Source organism: Actinia tenebrosa, unplaced genomic scaffold (assembly GCF_029948245.1).
Source record: "Actinia tenebrosa isolate PJP-AT-01 unplaced genomic scaffold, QUT_ActTen_1.0 PGA_scaffold0__85_contigs__length_37466705, whole genome shotgun sequence".
In the NCBI taxonomy this organism is placed as follows: Eukaryota; Metazoa; Cnidaria; class Anthozoa; order Actiniaria; family Actiniidae; genus Actinia; species Actinia tenebrosa.
This window is the reverse complement of record NW_028292569.1, coordinates 10,249,481-10,272,231: the sequence shown is the minus strand read 5'-3', so window position 1 is coordinate 10,272,231 and position 22,751 is coordinate 10,249,481. Positions and strand designations below refer to the sequence as shown.

At 37.7% G+C, this 22,751-nt stretch overlaps 2 protein-coding genes across 2 annotated transcripts; one reads left to right on the top strand and one right to left on the bottom strand.

Moving 5' to 3' along the window:
• The first annotated feature begins 2,308 nt into the window (after positions 1-2,308).
• LOC116301591 (uncharacterized) lies at positions 2,309-9,551 on the top strand. Its single transcript, XM_031710674.2, has 6 exons — positions 2,309-3,209; positions 6,143-6,245; positions 6,725-6,935; positions 7,207-7,295; positions 7,645-7,890; positions 8,684-9,551. The coding sequence occupies exons 1-6, from the start codon at positions 2,803-2,805 to the stop codon at positions 8,795-8,797; spliced, it is 1,170 nt and encodes a 389-aa protein (XP_031566534.1). The 5' UTR covers positions 2,309-2,802; the 3' UTR covers positions 8,798-9,551.
• Positions 9,548-22,751, bottom strand: LOC116301590 (ankyrin repeat domain-containing protein 42). The gene is made up of 16 exons (XM_031710673.2): positions 22,670-22,751; positions 22,428-22,582; positions 21,299-21,406; positions 20,517-20,636; positions 20,175-20,252; positions 19,505-19,562; positions 19,166-19,263; positions 18,293-18,362; positions 17,524-17,556; positions 16,887-17,012; positions 16,410-16,466; positions 14,770-14,862; positions 13,871-13,951; positions 12,444-12,570; positions 11,639-11,780; positions 9,548-10,255 (listed from the first exon to the last, which is right to left on the bottom strand). The coding sequence occupies exons 1-16, from the start codon at positions 22,674-22,676 to the stop codon at positions 10,103-10,105; spliced, it is 1,506 nt and encodes a 501-aa protein (XP_031566533.1). The 5' UTR covers positions 22,677-22,751; the 3' UTR covers positions 9,548-10,102.

Here is a 22,751-nt window from a genome sequence, read left to right as displayed (position 1 = left end):
ATATTACAGATGTTAGCGGTTTGAAATGCAGCTGAGGTTAATGGGTTAATGAGTTTTCTTATTGTTACTGGAAAAAACGCATGTACGACTTACGCATATTATAAATACATCGTCCGCGTTTTTTCCTGTGTGTATCAACGCATATAACCTCACTTTCATGACATCAAAGCAAAACAATGATTGAATTAATGTGGTCGCAACATTGATGTCATGCGTTAGGAGAAAAAATTGACACATATGACTGAGATGAACCTGCATGCACTCCCCCCTCGTAAGTCGTAAAAACAAGCCAACATCCATTATAATTCAGTTGAAAAATTATTGATTTGTTTTGAAAAGTTTTGATTGCAATAAATTGAAACGGAAACCTCACATCGGATATACTCAGTTTGGGGTATTGTATTTGCTCCCCAGGTAAATATGGGGCAAAGCCTAGTGCAAAGTTGATTTCATATGTGCCCTTCATTTGACAATAGGGCAAATATAGGGCAAAAACGGTTATCATATATCCCCACTGGGTAAATGCGTCTAAACTAAGGGCAAATATATAACATATTTACCCATGTGTTCAGATGTATGGCAAAGCAATGGCAAATTTATTAGAAATTTACCCCGACCTTTGCCTGCATAGGCAAATGTATGGGCAAATATAGAGCACCATATTTGCCCAACATTTGCCAAGCGGACATATGATGACCAAATCCATTATTTCGTCGAGTGTTAGCTCAGGTGCGCTAATCGTTGGTGTGATCGTTTTTCTTGTGGGATTTCTAATTGTCAGGGGAGCATATGCTTTGTTGAACTTCGTGGAAGAGAAGCAAGTTTGTCAGGGCGTAGCTCGAGATGATACAAGAAATAATCATCGCAGAAGAAGAAAAAGAAGGAAAAATCCAACAGTGAAAAAACCACAAGAACACGATGAAAGACCGATACAAGAAACAAGGTTAATATTATCATTATTATTATTATTATTATTATTATTATTATTATTATTATTACTGTTATAAACGTGTGTTTTTCTGAACTTTATTGGATCCGCTAAGCATAAATATTTTCAATGATAGCGTAGATCAAGATGATGGTCAAGCTAGATCGATTTTGATTTTATGCGCTAAATATAAATTGTTATTTTTTATCATCCTTATTTTTCTATTTTTTTACAAAATATCTTGATCTTTTCTGAAAGTTTCAAAATTAAAATAAGATAAATGGGATCCTATAATCAATGTACCTTCAAAGCTGATTGGCGCGCTGTAGCTACTCAGGGGAAGAAGCGTTGCGTGACGCTACTGAAAGCGGCTGTGCCAGAGGCCGTGTGGGGAAGCCCCACACGGCCTCTGGCACCCAGGGTAACTAGCAATTTATTTTACTTTACCTTTTACAAACCTTCTCACCAAGCGCAAATACTCTTTCGTTTTTCTACTACTTGGACTTTTTTGCGATTCTTTTTCAGTAATTTAAAAGAATTTTTTACTGGTCAACTGACGTTTCACGTTTGCCGTGAACGTACATGATCTAAAACTCTCTATTGTTGTTTTCCTTTCTTCAACACAGCCGTGGAATTTGAAAGCGTGATCAAACCTGATGAACCGTATCAACCAGAACCGAACAAGTCAAGCACCACATCGAATTGGAGAATTATACTCTTCATTTAGCAAAAGTATAGGCCATTCAAATGATAAAAGTTGAGCTAGATCGATTTTGATTTTATGCGCTAAATAAATTGCTATTTTTATCATCCTTATTTCTCTTTTTTTACCAAATATCTTAATCTTTTCTGAAAATGTCAAAAGAAATTAAGCAGCCAGGAAAAACTTTTAAAGTGTCAACGTACGACAAAAAGAGCTACAATGTACTAGTAGCTCAGATAGCATCCCCCACTCTTCCACCGAATCAAATACTTTCTCTTCGCTGCTTTAGAAGATTTTAAGAAATGCTTGAATGTATTTTTTGTACTTTTATAGTTCTCAATGATGTGATTATAGTATTAGTAATGTAATAAAACGAAGGAAAATGATATCAATTACTTCGCCACTTTTTTTTAAGTATTTGTAATACTGTATGTAGAATATATAATAAACTTTAAACGTATTTTTGAGTGATTTAGGGTCAAGAAAGGCTGGTATATAGCTCACCGTTTGTTGCTTATGTAATGGTCTGACTGTAGAATCGGGGAAACCCCCTTCTCGCTGGCACGACACGACAACAATACATGAATAGGAATACAGTGAGCTGATTGGATGAGAAACAATAAACAAGTATAAACCAGCCAATCAGGTTACGGATATCAAAGTCTAAAGACTCATGCAAGAATGCAGATTATACGAACTGACCTCCATTTTGTCGCATTTCTATTATTATTTCACGATTTATTTAGCTTTGCTACCAAAGAAACGCTTAAATTCTTTATGTAGCTGCAATATATGCTCATGTACTTCAAAAACCGATGAAAAAAGACCATTTTCGAGGAACGATTTGACGGATTAAAGCAAAGAAAGCGGTGCCAAGCTCTTCGAGTATCGGGTTATTTGATGGCGAATTCATCAGACTTCATCGTGAATTAAACCGTTTTCCATGGCTTATGGAAGTTTTCAAGGCCTAAGTTGTCCATATTTCGTATTTCAAAGAATCTACTTCAAGAGAAATTCCTTTGATTTCGATGTAAACTTTACCTGTATTTGATCGATGAGTGTTTAGTACAAGCTTATTTATGGTTGACTGACGACGATGTAGAGACGACGCTCTGTATTGAATTGACTCTTTCTTTATTACACGTGTTTGGGATCTACAGCGACTCATACGATGAAGCGAAGTAAACGTCTACTAAAAACACATAAAGCTTCAAAAGGAACGACTAAGATTGCTAAAACGAAGAATAATTGTTCAAGATCTACTGGACGATCCGGCACACAAACTTCTGAGACTTCTGCGGAGTGTAAACAAAGCAACGAAGAGAGTGATACAGAATCTGTAAAAACAGGTCCCCATATTCATCGCACTCAAAGAGTTGATAGCATTAATATTGAACAACAAAAGACAACAGACGTTGCAGGATCGTCTAACGATGACATCAGTGACAGATATAGGAGTTCCCCTGGGGGGACAACAGAGGAGGTTTTTGTAAGTCAAGGAACACAGGAATTAAAACGCAATGAGCGTCAAAGTCCTACAATGCCGAACTTATTTTATCAGGATAATGATGGAGACACGTAAGTATAGAGGGACGAATTATTTTCTTTAAACTAACAAATTTTAAGAAAATGCGAGCAAGAGCGTCAACCACGAAAGATTTTGGACAGAGAAATGGTTTTCTTTGTTATCACTTTCCTGATTGCTTCTTATACATCATTTTTGAACCTAACCTTTTCCCTTTCCTCATAAGTAAATTCTTTGGATTATTTTTTCTTGAAATAGAATCGAACAAAACCATGCAGTTCAAAAAATTAAACTTTAAAGTAATGTTAGGAAATTTAAGCATGAAGAGTCAAGATTTGCTTTCATTCAGGGGACAATAAACGTGACAAGATCAATGGAATCATCGACATAAAAGGCATCATTTTATCATAATTAATTTTTGCTGAGGTCATTAAAATTGCTATATATCCAACTTCTGTGTGAATTAACTAGTAAACTTTTTGAACTTTAATTCCTACGAACAAAAAAAAAACTTAAAAATTTCTTGAAAATTTTTTACGGGCGATTCATTATAATTTTCGCGGAATTCGAAATCGTAATAATAATTTCAAATATTTACATTGAAGTTTTAGGGGTTATGTTTCCCTGCTAGCAGAGTCTGCTTCATTGGCGATTCTGGGCAGAGAAAATAGGAGACTGCCGTTTAGGCCGTTTTCTTTGATATACCGCCATCCAAGATCATGGACGAACCAAACAAGTTTTGAAACCGGCAGTCTCCCATTTTCTCTGCCACAAATCGCCAGCAAAGGAGAGTCTGCTGGCAGGGAAGGGTTATATTTAATGATAACATTAAATCTTTGTCATAATCAATACATATTGATTTGATTTTGTTATCTTACGTACGACTCTCTGAAAAAGTGCGTTTTTATAATCAATCGATCATTATCATTTCCGCTTCGAGACGAAATTTTAAGAATTCAAAGCTCGAAACTTTAAATATCATTTAACTATAAACTGGTACGGTTTGTATACGTAACTCTTAATCTTATTTTCAAGCCCTTAATTTTTTTGATATGATAACACGTTACGAGTAGTCAAAATCCTTCTATACCATAACTTCTGTTACTAAGAACTTGCTTTGATAAGTGATATAAAGAGGCAAAAATCGAAAAATATATCTATAAATGGCAAAGTCGGAATACAGAAAACATTCGAGTGTTCAACGGTACACTTATTTGGCTTAATTTCACAGATAAAAATGTTTAAAATAAAAATGATTTAGAATATAAGGAAAATCTCTAATACTTGGCAGAGTGGTAAATATATATAGTAGTCTGGTGAAAAAGTTGTTTAAAATGTCAAAGTGAAAGTATTTAGATTGACCTCTTCCGCTCTGCTGAGGCTACCTTGAAGGAGTGCTGGGGAGGGGGTAGCCTGCGTGCAGACCGAATTTAAAAGAGTAGAATTCGGTCTGCTGGACTGGCTGAGATTCGTATGGTGTTTTGAATCTCAAATGGTTTTCACTCTGAAACAATCAGTTTACACAAAAACGCCATTCGATCACGATCGTTGGATGTAAAAACCATAGTCAGTCCCTGTATAGTGCATTCAAATGGCTTCATCTCTGAACCAATAAGAATTTGTGAAACGCACGCCATTCTCATAATCCTTGGATCTAGAAATCATTTTGAACAGTGTCTGTATATTACACTCAAATGGCTTCCACTTTGAACCAATCAGAGTCACAAAAACGCACGCCATTTAATCACGATCATTTGATGTAAAAACAATTTCAGTGTCTGTATAATGCACTCATGTGACTGTAAAGCAATAAGCCGATTCACAAAAACGTACGCAGATGTTCACAGTGAAGCTGTATAGTTCCATAATCCTTGCATGTAGAAACCATTTCAAGCAGTGTCTATATGGACACTCAAATAGCTTCAACTCTTAACAACTCGTCAGTCTTAGCAATCTTATTGGGTCTCACCGGTGCGATTTAATTCCGAATCGCACCATTCGACCAATCACACCAGAGAAGAAAGCCAAAAATGAGCCAAAAATTTGAAGGGGATTTTCTAGGTAAAAGAAAGTTTTTTGACGAAATTTTAAATTAAAAATAAGTGCTAAATTTAATACTATTGCAGGAGATTTCATAATGAGTATACTTAAGTGGTAATTGAAGTTTGTGTCGTGCAATTTCGTAATCACTCGTATGTGATTTCAGACCAAAATTGCACGACACGACGTATAATTACCATTTTAAACCAAGAATTCACACAGGCGCGAGTCAATGTTTACGTGGGCTAGCACCACAATATTTGTCTGATTTGGTTTCAGTAAGTAAGGTTTCGAGATATAACCTCCGGAATCATAAGGGCACTCTGCTAAATCCAGCTAGTGGTGACAGGGCTTTTCAATCTGCGGCCCCTAAACTGTGGAACGCTCTTCCTGTTGAAATCAGGAATGAACTGTGTATCAGGAAATTTAAACCACTTGTTAAGACATACCTTTTTAAATTAGCTTTTACTTAGAATTGTATACATCTTTATTACTATTTACTATATATTTTATTTATTTTATATATTTATATTATTATATACTATACTATATTATGTTATATTTATATTTCTTTTTATCCAATTTATTTAATTGAATGACATAGTTAATTTCTGCGCATATGAACATATCCACATGAAATATGCACGTTATAAATATTGTTATTATTATTATTATTATTATTATTATTATTATTAATGTTTTTCCCATTTCAGACCACGTGTCGTTCCTTCGAGAATGATATTCTTTGTTTGAGTTGTATCCATATTGATGTGTCTTTTCATGTGCAACCGAGCGCAAACCTTAAACAAAGAAAAGATACTCTAGGGAATGGCACGTGGTCTGAATTGGGAAAACATTGCGTCAGAGCCGAGGAGGTCTTTTGGACAGTCGCAGTTACTCACGCCTTCACGAGACTTCCTTATTCATAATTTTATCCATTTTCAAGGTATCTACACATCGCTATTGTTCAGTGTAATCAAAGTTTGGTTCGTTTTCTTGTTCAAGCGATGAAAGAAACTAAACTTGATGTCTACAACAACTTGAGACAGGTACACCATACTACTAACACTACCCCACAGGGGATTAATGTAACCCTCCTCACCCATGACCATCACCCGAAGTTGTCATGTGATTTCTCACTAGTATCAACGTAACTCTCACATGACGGGCCACTAGATCTAGCTTCTCCAATAAGGCCCCGTTTACATTTATACGTTACAATTAATTTGAACACGCATGCTTATGGATGCGGTTTGGTCTCATGTCCACACTTTAAACAATCGCGCACACACTGAGCATGACGTCACACCGGCACGTCTGCTTTTCGCATGCGCAGATGACGATGTTGTATCAATGCATCATTTTGTAGTTGCGTTTTTGATAATGATGTGAACTAAAACGCTAGTGTGTATGCAAATAAAGCTTTCGATGCGTTTTCGATAAGACGGAGCGTTTCAAAAACGCATTAGTGTAGACGGACATGGTTTAAAGCTCTTCCATAATCTCAATATTTTGTTTTCGTCACCAGACTCCTCTTCATCTAGCGGTTATAACTGGTCAAGAGAACCTGGTTCGGGAGCTTATCCAATCTGGATCGGACATTAATGCATTGGATCGTAATGGTCAGACCCCCCTTCACTTGGCGTGTCAGGGGGGACACGTTAATATTGTAAAGGCAATTTATGAGTGTACGGCCGCTGACCGCAGTAGGCTCAATGTCAACGCTAAAAACTTCGAAGGTAGGATGACGTCATTTATCGTTTTGTAAAAAAAGAGGTTTGATGAGGTAAATTGCAACATAGATATAGATTGGTTTTGCTTTCCACTGCAGCAGATAAACAATAATCTATTATGAACATTTTTACTCCTCAATTGAAATGACGCGCAGAATCGTACAATAATAGTCTAAAACTCTATTTTGTCGCGAGGGCAAATTGTACGAATTCGCGTGTGCTAGAAAACGATTCAGTTACACGTACTTGATTTTAACAAATTTATCTGTGCACTCAGGTCTATCTCCACTTCACCTAGCAACGATCTGTGGTAATCGCGATTTAATAGGGATGGTCATCAGTATGGGAGCCGACATCAATATTAAGGTACGTCTTCAAATATCTGACGGTCAACTTGATTTGCAATCTGGGCGCACAACGCATTGCTTGTCACTGCGAAAGTTTCCAAGTATTTCCTATTATATCTCTTGTTAAAACGTTTTATTTCCGCCAGCAATAACAAAGTATGCTATTTTTAAAAGATATTTGATAAATCTTTCCACAGATAAGTTTTATTAAGATCTGCCGTTGGAAATAGTGAGCAACAGACAAAACGTTTGCTGATTGGCTAGTTTGGGATGAAATAAGCGAAATCACCTTGTTATAGATAAATATCACGTGATATAGTAAACATCACGTCGTCACTCACTAATATTTGAAATCGTGTGTGTTCTAGGATGCAAGTAGCGGTCGCACAGCTCTTCATCACGCAGTCGAGTCAGGCAGATATCACGTGGTAGAGTACTTCCTGTCACGTGGTGCAAGTGCGAACGTCCCTACGTTTTCTGGTAACACACCTCTTCACACGGCAGCAGGGCGACAAATGCAGGAAATGATTAATTTATTAAGTAGATATGGCGCTGATGTTAACGTGGCTAACATGGAGGGCGATAAGCCAAAAGTTGTACATGAAAGTGAACAGGTGAGCCCGCAATTCCTACACTAGTAAGCCAGCGGCATCTTATGTATTGACATGCGATGACTCTATCATCAGTCGCCATCTTGATGTCTTTTCGCCAAATACGTTTTTAATAGGACGTTTGCATGATGGCGTCATTTGACTCCCACTACCAAGATGCTTCGCGAATTTTCTTTCTTGTTTAGGCTGCGTTCATAATGTATGGCAGAGGGGGGGGGACAGGTGAAAATTTGAAATGTCCAGAATAATTCTCAACACCCCCCTATAAAGTCATGCAAAACAATACGATCCCTCCTAAGCAAAGCTTGTAGCTTCTTCCAAAAATTGTGCATCCCCCCATTTTTCTGATAAAAATTTGCCCATCCCCCCTTTTTCCTACCAAAATTTTCCCGATCTCCCCTCAATTTCACCTGCCCCCTTCTGCCATACATTATGAACGCAGCCTTAAATTTGTATTCCCTCATGAGAATAGTAAGGCAATTGATGCTAATTAACCGAGTCTGGTGGTAGAGGTCTGTGACGCCATCGTGCAAACGTTCTACGGGTATTGATAAACCTCTTTTCCTTTGGCGTAATATTTTCTTATTTCATTCTCGTGAGAATGAAATTCTGTTTGAGTTGTATCTATATTTGTGTCTTCTCATACGCAACCGTTAAACAAAGAAATGATACTCTAGGGAATGACATGTGGACTGAAATAGAAAAACATTACACCCAAGGTAAAGAAATCATTAAAAAGTGTTTTTCTCGAACAAATTGTAATTTTGAACTTTTCATTTCTTTTCCATGGTATCAGGGTAAAAGACAGCTTGAGTCATCCAGAAAAAGAGCGAAACGACCCAAGGCATCTTCGTCCGCGGAGACTTCCAAGAAAAAAATTAACCTAGGCGATCAAAAAGTGACATCATGACCACGTGATATTTAGTAACCAATCAACATCATGAAGCATCACGTGGAGTCTGGCAAGGTCCTTTCAACACTTCAATGAAATTAAATGATTTATATGCATATTTTTTACCAAATAAGGAAAGGATATATGGTATCCAATCAGTGAGTGACACGTAAAGGATGAAAATGATGTCATTTGAGTGTTTTGTTTGAAAGCCAATCAGCGCCAAGTAGAATCAGATACCAAGCACAGTCAGATGACTTTGTAGTCACGTGCGTGATTTTAAACATCAAATCAGGAGTGGCATATTTAGTATCCAATCAGTGATTGACAAGTTATTCATGTTTTTGGTTTGAATATGGATATTTATAGAATTAGAGTGAAGCCATTAAACCCGTGAAATAGATATTAGACTCATACACATTAGTAGACCCTAATTCCATTGTTGTTGTTGTTTTTTTTTTGTGTGTGTGAGTGTGTGTCTATTTGACTATTACACGTTGACTAGTATTTTTTATTTCACGGGTTAAATGCCTTCACTCTAATAGTCTACTCAATACCAGGACTGAACATCTTCACATAGGTCAAGAAAGACCGCTTAAGGACTGGGAACAGGTACATTTGATGAAGAAACGAATTTTAAAAAATCCACTTAAATTGTTTTCAATTAACGAGATTTATTTGTGCGTAAGGACAAAATGCGCCAAAAATATCTCTTTGTAATTACTAGAACTTTTAAATATGACATTTCATTAAAATAAATGTTAAACGTTTACTTTATACGAAAGAACAAATGTTTTATTCAACGATTGGATGTGACGTAAATCTTTAGCTTTACCAAAGTCAGTACCATGACGATCGATGATTGTTCGGTTAAACATCGCTTAGCTAGCATGAATGTTTAACAAAAAGTACCCATACCATGCTCTGAAAAAGGCCTTGTACCCAGACGGGTAATCCACAACGGGCAGAACGAAGCCTGAGAGTGGATGAACGAACAATGAATGGTGAGATAAAACAAAAGATACTGCTCACATGTAGAACAATACACATTGTTCACCATAATCCATGCTTTCTTTGTTTTTGTTATTTTGTCCAATCCCAAGCTTCGTTCTACCAGTGGACACCGTCCCACCCAGACCTTTAAATGCGCGATGGCATTGGTTTAGTATCCAAACCAAGTAACCAAGCCTTCGTGACGTGGAACCGGAGTGATACCCAGACTTTTATCGCATGCTCATGCTGCTCTCCTAAAATATATACAAATATCTACACGAGACTTGTATAGGTGCGTTGTTTCCATCATTCCGTGTGGGATCTGGTGGTTCAGTCTTTGTCCTGACAGTGTATAGGGTTTGGGCTGGATACTCCTCTTCTTACGAAAACCCCGCTTGAACTCGTGTCGATTCGTTTGGATTTCTTTTTCTTACGTCTGAGCATCGACTGCTGTGTCGGTTGGGTGCTCTTCTTGGTCTCCGACTGCAAGATAATAGCAACGGTTAATGGTTACTTAATGCTAATAGGAATGATGATTATGATTGATTACAATGACGATGATGGTAGTGAGTTAACATGATGATGATCGTGATGATATTGATGATGATATAATAGAGCGTTTTCACGTGACGTCACAGCGGCCATTTTATGGTGTACTAAAACAATACATTTTCTATCCTCCGGGAATTGCCCTATTTCACTATGACGTTACATAAAAACAATCTTCAACAATCTATTGTTTAAACGCAAAGGATTATGGTCGTCGGACGGGGTCAAATCAACGAAAATTGTTCTAAAACCCGTATCAATCCACGAAGAGAAGTAGAATAGCCGGCAAACGCTCAGAATATTTTTTAGTACATATTGACACATATTATATCTGAAAACCAGGCCATTTTAGATTAAACTGTTTTGCTAGGAGCAAATTTTGTTGAATTTTCTATTGGATTTGGCGATTCTATCCCCGACATAAACAAGCAGTGACGTCATAGTGAAATAGGGCAATTGAACTCTATTTTTATGCAAATAATGTGAAGAAAGTTTCTATTGTTTATGACTGCCTTCTCACGTGAGTGAAAACGCTCTATGATGATGATGTTGATAATAATAAATGAACATAATAATAGTCTTAAATTCAAGAGAGCCAGCTGAGTAGACTGCATTCCCCGAAAGGAATCACGGGTCAATTATTTTTGGTTAGCATTTTTTCCTAGCAGGGACTAAGTACAATGTAGATTTCTTTCGTCGATTGAATTGGCCTATTTCACTATGACGTCACTGCTTGTTTATGTTGGGGATAGAATCGCCAAATCCAATAGAAAATTCAACAAAATTTGCTCCTAGCGAAACAGTTTAATCTAAAATGGCTGAGCGATTGCTGGCTATTCTACTTCTCTTCGTAGATTGATACGGGTTTTAGAACAATTTTCGGTGAATTTGCGTTGATTTGACCCCCTCCGACGACCATGATCCTTTGCGTTTACACAATAGATTGTTCTGATGTGACGTCATAGTGAAATAGGGTAATTGGGATTCTGCCATGAATTCGACAAGTGTTTACGATCATTTGAAGAATGAACAATCCGGCATATTTCATAGTTTCTCTCGGCAGAACCATGAGAAATGCTAATCAAAATATAATGTTGAATCATCAATACTGAATAATTGACCTTGCGTTTGTTCTGAAGGTCAACTCAGCTGGAGGCTAGTAAACGTGTGGCCCTCACGAGTTCATTAGAAGAAATTGGTGATGACTGATGATGGTGTTGTAGATGATGTTGATGATGAATGCTGATGATGACTATTGAGGTTGATGATGACTGATGATGATGATGGGAACATTATGTTTAGGCGTCTTGTACTAACCACAGTACGATACAAGGATCTCTCATCCTCTAGCTGTAGTGTTAGGGTGTGTATCTGTGCCCTCAGTCTGTCCATCTGGGCTTCGAGTTTCTCTCGCTTTTCTCGTTCATATTCGAGCTGTGCTTCAAGTTCTCGGATAATCCTTAAAATTAGACAAAAATCTTTTCGAATCTTCAAGACTGTATTTGCAACCATCTTTTACTCTATATCTCTGGCTTCCTCTCTTCCATTTTCATCCACCCATTCATTTGTCTGTCCGTCCTTTCATCCACTAACCATTCCATCCATCTATTCACCCAACCAAACTATCTGTTCCATCTATCTACTCACCAACTCACCCAACAAGCATTTCATCCATCCATCCATCCATCCATCCATCCATCCATCCATCCATCCATCCATCCATCCATCCATCCATCCATCCACCCATCCACCCATCCATCCACCAAACCATCTACCCACCCATCCATCCACCCATCCATCCACCAAACCATCTACCCACCCATCCATCCACCCATCCATCCACCCATCCATCCACCAAACCATCTACCCACCCAGCTACCGACCCAACAAGGATACCATCCATCAACCCATCCACTCACCATTCCATTCATCAACCTCTTTTTTTCTCTCTGTCCCTTCATACAATCTCACCAACCCATCCAATCACTTACCGATCTACAAACTATTCCACCCTCCCACTTACCCACCCATCCATTCGCCCAATAAGCCACTTTCTCATCCACCTACCCAACCATACATCCATCTCTTTCTTGTCTCTATCCCTTCATTCAATCCTACCAACCTTGCGCTTTCTCGTTCTTCTTCTAGTTTCTTCTGGTCTTCATCCAACACCCCACCCAGCTGTTTGTAGTTCATCTTGGCAACATCCAGTAAATGTCGCAACTCCTCAATCTTACGCATGGCTCGACCTTCAACAAAACCATCACAACAATAAAATCACTCAAATATTAGACTGATCCGTTCGGCGAAGTTTGCTCGAGAGGCATTCGGAATGTTTTCGGTGGATTGATCGTTGATACGATTGTACGGTGTATGCAAGTGTCTATAAAGAATTGATAGCCCAGTCCTAGCCCAATCCGTAACCTCTGCTACCTTCAACATCTTAAATACTTTGCACACATATTCAGAATGGAAAATAGAACTCTTCAAAAGCAGATTATCTAGGACAATATGGAATAGGATAGAACTCCTACTGGGTATAGACAAACAACAGGCTAGAAGAATAATGATAAAGACATCGCACTGACATGTGACTGCTGAAGACAAGATTCCCCAACACATCCACACAGAAGCGCCGTGCAGCGTGCAGCGAGTTTTAAGGAGAGGAAAATAGAAACTATATTGCTCCCTTATTTTTCGTATTAAAAGAAAAGAAAAAAGAGAAAAGGCAAATATAAGTATAGCAAGAAGCACGTAATAGCCACACGACAAAGCAAGCAGCAAGGAAGGTCAGGAGAATTTAACGTCAAACATACTCATTTGGAAGACCTGCACATAAATGGAACGAGTGAGAGTTGACTGCACATTTCATATTAATTGTATCAAAACGCCATTCATAACGTTGGTTGCAGTCTACCGAAAATGGACTCAAAATCGCACCCACTCCACCCACGATAAATTTATTTTCAGTCCTCCTCTGATCGTTTACTTGCTAATAATTCACGTTTGCAATGCACCAAATAGACCCAGGATGTAACCAGTCCTCGCGCGATTGATTCGTTTTCAGTCTTCATTCGTTTCTGTCAGGTGACATGAATACCTCGTGCTAATTCTCGTTGGTGTTGCTTGTAGCTGAGTTCATCGCTAGAAGAGTCGTTAGAGTCAGACTGAGGATCACGGTCAACCATTTGATTGACGTGTGACAAGACTGAAGACAAGCATCAGTAGAAATAGAAAATGAAAGGAAAGTAAAAAGTGAGAAAGAGAACAGAATATTTGAATGAAAGAGTAAAGTCATGTACACAAAATAATAGTAAAGCATGGTCCTTCCCTACTACTAATAGTGCGCACACTTACTGCGCACCTGAAATAAGGGATACCCGCTGGATTAAAAACAACTGGCAAATTCACAGCAAACAATTTTAAGGCCACGAGCAAAATAAAAAGCAAGCGAAAAAAAATTCAAAAAAAAAAAAAAAACGAACAAAAAACATGAATGCCAGCGACTCTCGAACGTAGAAAAGAGCTGATTCGTTTGCGTTTTCTAACCTCTAGCTTCAGCTTTGGATTGGGGTTCTTCAGGTTGAATATCTTCAGCACCGCCATCCATCACGTTATTGTCTTCATTATCTGTGGAAGTTTTTGAAATCGTTGTTATTTATCACGCTCCTTAATAGACCTATTTAACTTCGGCGTAAAGTTTTCTCATTTCAGACCACGTTTCGTTCTCCTGATAATAAGATTCTTTGTCTGAGTTGTATCCATATTCATGCGTCTTATCATATGCAACCTTTAAACAAAGAAATGATACTCTAGGGAATGACACGTGGTCTGTAATGGGAAAACATTACGTGCTAAAAGGGTATGTAGACCCCTTGCAGCACGTTGGAATACAGCTCAAGTTCCACACAACGGTTCATCAAAATATTCCTTGCACAAAGGCTTCAATGCGAGGCTTCGTGCATAATGCTCAGTAATTCGTGAAAGGAGAAAAGAATACATTTCGCACGTAGCCTCGTACTAAAACCTTAGTTTGTGACAGCGAAACATATCTCGGATGTGGCTAACGTGTTGCTATGTACGTTACCACCCAATTCAAGCGTTTGTCGCTACGAATTCAACTGTGAAACCAAAATATAACGAACAATGAAACTTAGTCCCATGTGGTTTGAATTGGGTGGAAACGTACATAGCAACATGTTAGCCGATTAGGTCTATTGCAGGATAAATATACGATACTAAAGAGTTTTAAAATCTCGCTACTTAATTCAAAAGTGAAACTCCAGTAGATCTGTAAAAAAATCTTTGAAATTAGTAAAATGGAATGACAGAAAGAATATTAGTCTTTGGTGAGAAGGTTTGCAAGAGGTAAAGTGAAGCACAGGAAAACGATGAGAAAGTGGTCATGCTTGTTGTTCACGGGAAGAAAAAAACCTTTCATATCTGACCTGAGTCTCCACCTAAAATAGCCAGGCAGCCTAGACGACCAAACCGACGTGCCACATCCTTGGGGGTTTCCCCTGCTGAGTTGACTATTCTCACTATAATACAACAAGAAATATAGGTTGCTATCAATAGACGTCACTTCCGGTAATAGTTACGTTTTTAATGGCTTGTAGAATTTTGGAGGTTGTTTTGGTCTCTTTTTTTTCTGGTTTTATGTCGTAGAAATAGTCAAATACAATAGTTTGGAGATTTAATTTGACATGTTTTGACTTAACATCCGCTAGATACCCCCCAGTCAACCGCTTGTTTGCCCCCCAGTCAACTCCAAAAAGTCACGTGATTGATAGTAAGCAATTAGGTGCTGATGGGGAAAAATGGAAGGAATAATGAGAAATAAAATGGGAGTAATTGTGAATGGGATTTGGTGCATGAAAATTTTAGAATGGGAATAAAATGAAAATACTCCCGTTCGAGTTCACCTTTGCTCAGTCTTAGCCTCGATTGTGTACAAATGTGTTCTTTTCTCTTATTAAAGGGGCATTTGGATGAAAATGGATAAAAATTGGAAATGACTTTAAACTTAGTTAAACGTATCTGTATGGCCCCAATAGTAGCCAAGCAACATACTTTCTTAACAGTAAAATGTAGCGGATAAAAATTGTCAGTTTTATTCAGCATCCAAATTTGGAGTAAATGACGTCATTTACTCAACCCTATTGTTCGTTCTGCTTTTGAACCAAAATATCTCAATAGCAAGTGGCTCCCAGGCCAATCTCCAATCTGGTTTACATAATCATAATTGAATCATATTATCCTCAAATACCTCAATTATTCGGACTTTCAAAGATTGGGGCGTTTTCATCCAAGTGCCCCTTTAAGGTCCATTGTGTAGTAAGGAATGTACGTACTACAGAACAATACGAGTTGATTAAAATACCACGGGTTTTGGTAGAATAGATGAATATTATAACGTACAACCGAGACTAAGACTGAGCAAAGAGAACTCGAAACTGGAGTATTATTCGTTCGGCTGTTTTTAAGAGATTGATCTGCCAAGCGACAAGTTGATTGGTATAACAAGATGATCTTTTAAAGAAAAATAATTTAAGGGACAAGGTCAAAACAATTGTCATCTTACGAGACCTGATTTCCAGAGGTGATGGTTACTGGATAGCCCCACCCGTCCCCTCTGGGAATGATATCCTTCATCTTATTCTCACGTATCTCCCAAACTAAAAGTCAAATCTCAAAGATGAATACACCTACTTGCGAGAACGTTGTCATACGATATTATAACATTAGTAATTTAGTTAGAAAGGAATACATTAAAAGACAAAAGAAAAAGTTCAGCTTCAGTGATCTTCTTTTGTTTTTTAATATAATTCCTGTCCCACTAAATCACTAATGTTCTATTTTCGTATGACAACGTTCTTGCAAGTAGGTGTATACTGTCTGTTTGCACGCATGCTAAACAAACATAAAGATAGAAAAAGATCATAAAGATCAAGCAATTCTACGGGTCTCTGAGCGGGAGAAGGTATTTACTGGTAAAACCACCTAAATTGGGTGCTTATTTTGGGCCATTCTTTGATATGAAAATCAAATAGGAAATCAAATAGGATGGGAGAGATTTCTCACTTACTGTTTGCACCATTTTCTACCAGCCACTGCAACACTTGAACATGTCCATTACCTGCAGCTGTGACGGAGCAATGAGAAAAATACTACTGTCATGAAGTATGTAGTAAGGAATGAAGGTACAAGTGTCAGATACTACAACTACCACAATCCCTTGCACACTTTCTTTTGTTCAGTTAATAGGCATAAGGGTAAAAAAATTAAATAAGAAAGAAAATGAGAACAGCTTCAGGTTTCTGCTTACAAGTAGTAAAATGACAACATAATGTAAATGGTGGTTTCATTTGGGTTATTATGTATAGAAAAAATCCCTAATTTTTGATGTTTTTTACAGTCATTTGCAAAGCTTGTTATGCAGAGGCATCAGCACCATGCTCCGTTAAGTAATAAAGCACAGTTCTTGACCAGTCACAGCAAGCACATTATCTACGTATGTTATATAATAAAACATAATATATCATAACAGAGTATATCTGTGTACCTTTATGTGCAGGGGTAGATCCTTTACTGTCTCTTTCATTGATTGACACAACACCAGTCTCTATTAACATCTTTAACTGAGGCAGATCACCATTGTAGGCTGCTACATGGGCAGGGAATGCCAAGTCTACAGGAAACAAGATAGGCACATGAATTACAAGGTGAAAAAATCTGACAACTGCAAAGAGGGTATTAGATTGAAGGGTGTGGCTACCCCCTTAACTAAATTTCAGTCCTATGCATACCAGTCTGCTGTGTTTTCCAAACATAAACCCTGACAATTCCCACACCCTGCACACCACATTTTTTAGGGTGCTCTGGCATGTGGGGATAAATGTGGGTGAATGCATGTAGAATGATGGGAAGCATGGATCTTGTGAGCTGAAATGCAACACTGCCACTCTCAACTGCTGTGGTCATGTCAGTGTTGAGTAGGGTTGCTTGTTGGTTCTATCTGTGCTTTGCATGTATTTCTCTGGGTTCCAGTTTGTTTCCCTCTGCAGTACCCAACTTTTCAAGTTCTAAACTGATCATGGATCAAGGTCCACAGATCTTTAACCACAGGCTGTTAAGCGCAAACCTCATAAAACAAGGATAATTTATTTTATTCTAATTTAATGATTCAAAAGACATCTTACTTTCTTCATCTTCAGGGTGAAGCAGATCATATTCTACAACAAAACAAAACAAATAATAATAAGAACATTAATTACTTGCTAATTGACTTTGATATCTCTTCAACCAATCACAGTGCACACAGACTTATAATCCTGTCAAATCTCAATGCACTTGGTCACATGATAAACCATGCTCATGCCCCATGTTTAGACTAGACAACATGATTATATTATGTAGATCTAGATCTATACCAATAACAAGCCTAATCGATATTCTCCCATTTTACACCATGCGTCAATCTCTTGAGAATATACCCCATTCACACCTAGACGTGTTTAGTTAAACTTATGTTTTCATTAGAAAAAAAAGAGAAACTAGTAGAAACCTACAATATAATGACTATGATAATAATGATAACAAAAGGCTTTACTTCAAGAGGGTGAATGCATGATAGTATAGTTAAAAAACACTGATGACTCTGTGGCCCTTGAAAATATCATCAGAGCAAGAAAATATTATCAGAGCAAGACAAAGGATAGCTTACACACATTATTTTACCAAAGATTGTGCAGTGTTCGTAGATAGTTTTTCAAACCTGTTTAGTTAAACCATTTTAAAACATGTTTAAGCCTTGGTGTGAATGGGGTATAACATTCTTTGTTTTAGTTTTATTCATATTTATGTGTCTTCTCAAGCACAATAACTATAAATAGATAAAATGCTTCAATCTCTAGGGATTGACATGTGGTCTGAAATGGGAAAACAGTGATCAGTTCCATTTTAACTCACCAACAGCTTTCAGGTATTCCATGCATTCATTTTTATAAAACTGTTGACAAAGATTTTTGGGTGTTTCTCCCTGTAAATGAAACCAAAATTATTAAAATAAATGGTTTTCTCAAAATAAGTTGGGGGCCTACCGTGTCATGACACTTGGATAGTGTACCTAATAGGGCTGGCCACTTTGACCAGTTTGATAAGAGAACCATGCAATTAGTGGGTTCAACATATTCTTTTCTATATTTCCACGAGTAAATGAAGATGGTTGTCTAGTTGTTTACATGTAACATCAGGGTCAAATTACAATCCTCATGACATCTAGGTTTCTGATTGGCTCCACTACCCAAAGTTGGAAAGCATAGTTTTCATTCTTCATTTTAATTGGTTCTCTTATCTAATCTTGTCTAAGTGGCCCAGTTTTAGTACAGGTTGCACACCATGCATCATTAAATAAAGATGATTATCTCTCGGTTGTACTAGAGTGAGCCAGTTTAGTTGCTGAACCAGATCATTGAAGTGCCATGTGTCACAACCTTGGTATCTTATGAGACAAACAGCATGGTTTTGCTAATTTTTTAATTTTATTAGTGGGCTCTTTGTTCAGGTACTGTACGATGTTGCAATAAGCCTTTTCATTGTTTAAGAATCGATTCCACTGGGCATGCGTTTTTATCCCGAATTTTTCACCTTCTTTTGTTTAATTAAGAACAAAAGAAGGTTTAGTCAAAAGAAGGTGAGAAGTTCGGGATAAAATCGCATGCGCAGTGGAATCGATTCTTAAACTATGAAAAGGCTTATGGTCAAAAACAGACTCTACTAATGCATTACAACTAAATGAGAGAGAGATTTTATTGATTATTATGTATCATTTTTTTCCATTACCTGGTCATTCCTGGCATTTAGGGTGTGGTCAATACTGGTGCCAGAACATACCAAGAACTTCAAGCATGGAAGGTGACCCTCGCTGGCGGCAAGGTGAGCTAATATATGGAACACGTACATGGAAGATATAACAGACTTAGTTAACAACTTCAACCAATGACTGAAAAAAGCCAGCACCTACTCCACTCCACCTTTGCATTAGTATTATATGATAAGTAGTGAAAATTTATAGTGGCCAAATTTGTCCATGGTGAAACTCCCCTGCCCCACATTTGAAAAGATAAATGGACATGTCTTTGGGTATTTATAGTACTAATTGTTCGATGTTGATTTCCATACCTGGGATACTGCCAGCATTGTCCACTTCATCTAAGCTTGCACCCCATCTGGCCAGTAGCTATGCGGACAATAAGAAACAGCTTGATTATTAGGTATCATCATATAATAATTATAGTTGTTCTAAATAGCCAGTGCAGAGTATTGTAGGTCACCCATGAGAGAAAAGTGGCCAAAGTGATTTAATGAGATTCAATCCGGGGGGGGGGGGGGGGTACTCTTGCCCGTTTAGGGTAGGGATGTGCCCCTGAGCCCTCTGAACCCTGACCCTGTTGCAGAGTAAAAATTACTGAAATTCATACCCTGTTCCAGAGCAAGATTGCTGAAAACCCTGTTCCAGAGAGGAGGGAGTGTGATTTCATATACCCTGTTCCAGAGCAAGCACGACTTTATATACCCTGTTCCAGAGTAGAATCGCTGAAAACCATACCCTGTTTGGTGGCACGTACCCGTATAGCGAATATAGGGGAGTGTGTTTTCTGAATAATGTTATGTAAATATTTTGATTGACATCTTCCAAAAGCCTATTTTGTCGTGATGGCAAATTGTTTGATTTCTTGCTATTGAGAATGAGCTTATTACAGCTCACTACAGCTTGGGCCCAGCTAACTCAAGATGAAATGAACATGTCGGTCTGTCTTTCTGGTTTTAGCGCAATATGATAGCAGTTTACCTGCAGACATCCCAGTCTTCCATGGAAGGCTGCACAGTGAACAGCTGTCCATCCCATATTGTCTGTTGCATTTACATCCTGTACAGAACAAGGTGATTTAACATCATGGATGGAAACTCTTAAATGAGACCTTGAGTAAATCAAGGAAAACTAAAGTGTTCCCATATATTCCCTCATGTGGGCAGCAGGCACTACAAATATGCTGCCTCTCTTGCACTTAGTCATCATTTTAATCATCAGATGCAATATGATATTAGAGAGCAGACTTGTTTGTTTGCCCTCTCTTGTCCTTTGAGTTTATTCTTCCCAGTTATTGCAATTGTAAAAGATTACTAAGCTTACCACTCCATGCCGCAGTATGGACTGTAAGGTGTAAGAGTTTCCATGGGATGCGGCAAGATGAGCAGGGGTACAACCTCTGTTGTCTTTTGCATTCAAATCAGCTCCATTGGCCGCTAATGACTGTAACCATGGAAATAGGAAAAGATGTTATCATCATAGTATTATGGTATGGTCGTCACAAATAATCATCAATATTATCATCATCATCATCATGAACACCATCATCATCACTGACATACCATGATCATTGGAATCATCACTATTATAATCTTCATTATTATCATCAACATCCTAAATTATCAACATTAGCATCATCATTATCATCATCAACATCACCATCATCGTTGATCTTCATCATCATAACCAGTACAATGATTATTGACATCATCACTACCACTAACAAAAGCATCACTGCCTTCATCACTATCATAATCACTATCAATATCACAAAAATCATCATATACAGTAGTTACCATCATCAGGAGCAGCAGCGACATCTGATCACCAAGAATCATTACGTAACATCATCAACATCATCATCATCATCCCCATCATCAGCAGCACCATTTGATCATCATTATCATCAACATCATCAACATCAGTATTACCATCACTATCATACAGTACAATGACCACTCACATCATCACCATCATTAACATTAGCATCATTGTCATCATAACAATAATCATTATGACCTACATCATTTTCAACATTGGCATCATCATCATCAGTAGCAGTAGCATCATCTTTACATGGTTACCAGTAGTTATTAAATTTTCACCTGTATACAAGCATCTTGTCCTCTTATTGCTGCCAGATGAGACGGAGTCCAGCCCTGGGGGGTTCTGTCAGAATGATCCGCTCCATGCCATAGCAACCAATGTAAACACTAGATAAACAAATGATACTATGTCGTTATACTCCATATAACCTGTAATCACAGCTGGCAAAAAAGCTTGAGTTTAATTATAACATGAGGGGAATGCATGTACATGTAGCAAAATCTGTTGTGATATTTGTCATAAAGAAATAAATTAAAATATTAAAATATATAAAATCCTGCCTTTCAGAACAAATAATACAGTCAATTCAAAAAACGTTGTCGTCGACCAACACAAGCCTACGCGACTGGACCGAAAGGAACTCTGGGTAGCAATCATTGAAGCCAAGTTGACTCCATAATTTTATTCGACTGTTACATGTATGCCTGGTTTACAGCACCAACCTTTGTAGGCGAGGGGGAATAGTGTTGAAGGAGACATTTTTTTTAATGCCTTCATATTTCCAAAATTGTGAACTGAATCATAGCTACTTTGTTTTTCTTTCCCTAAACCCAAAGACATGCATTTAATGCATTGTTTCTCACCATCATTATCTTTACTACTAGCGTAGGCTTGAGTCGGTCAACGTCAATGTTTTTTGAATTGACTGTATATTAAACAGCTAACCAGTCACTCAAGGTCATTAGTTTTAGCTCAGCCATTCCATTCTGGCTCAATGTTACCATATGGTCAAAGTGGACAAGCAAGGCAAAGATTTGACCAGACAAGTTCTAACCAATTCTGGCCTGACAATGTCTGATGACCGGCCGTTATTTTGGTAAATGTAGGTGAATTCCTTGATAGTACATAATAGATCAAAACAACTGAAGTATGCCATATCCATGGACATATATTGTCTCTAGGACAACATTCGTTTTCACCCTTGATGTCTTCGCTTGTATACAAAAAAATGCAATCTTAAAACTCAAATCCAATAAAATATTTAACATTTAGAAATATAAAATTGCGGGGTCAAAAACGTATATTTTGAAAACAAAACATTGAATGACAGATTAATCAAAGCAGTGAGTGAAGCTGTTGTCACACTTGTGGGTTAAGACTCAGAAAGGGAGAAAAGTAGTTAGATACCTCAAGTCTACCATGTAAAGCTGTCCAGTGAAGTGGAGTAAATTTAAATTTCGTGTCTAAAGCGTTAATACCAGCGCCTCTTTGAACCATGGCCTGGAGTTCAAGGACATCGCCATAACGAGCTGCTTCATGTATGCTCGACAAATGCACTTTATCTACAGCAAACAACCATAACAATACATGAAATACAATCTAGGAACATTAATTAATACTACTGTAAGTTCGTACGTGAGATTAAGTACCTGGCATAGCGTATTTTTGTAGAAAAAGTTCGACGATTTCGTGAAACTTCTCGCTTTTCTTCCAGTGAATGTTTTCTTGTTG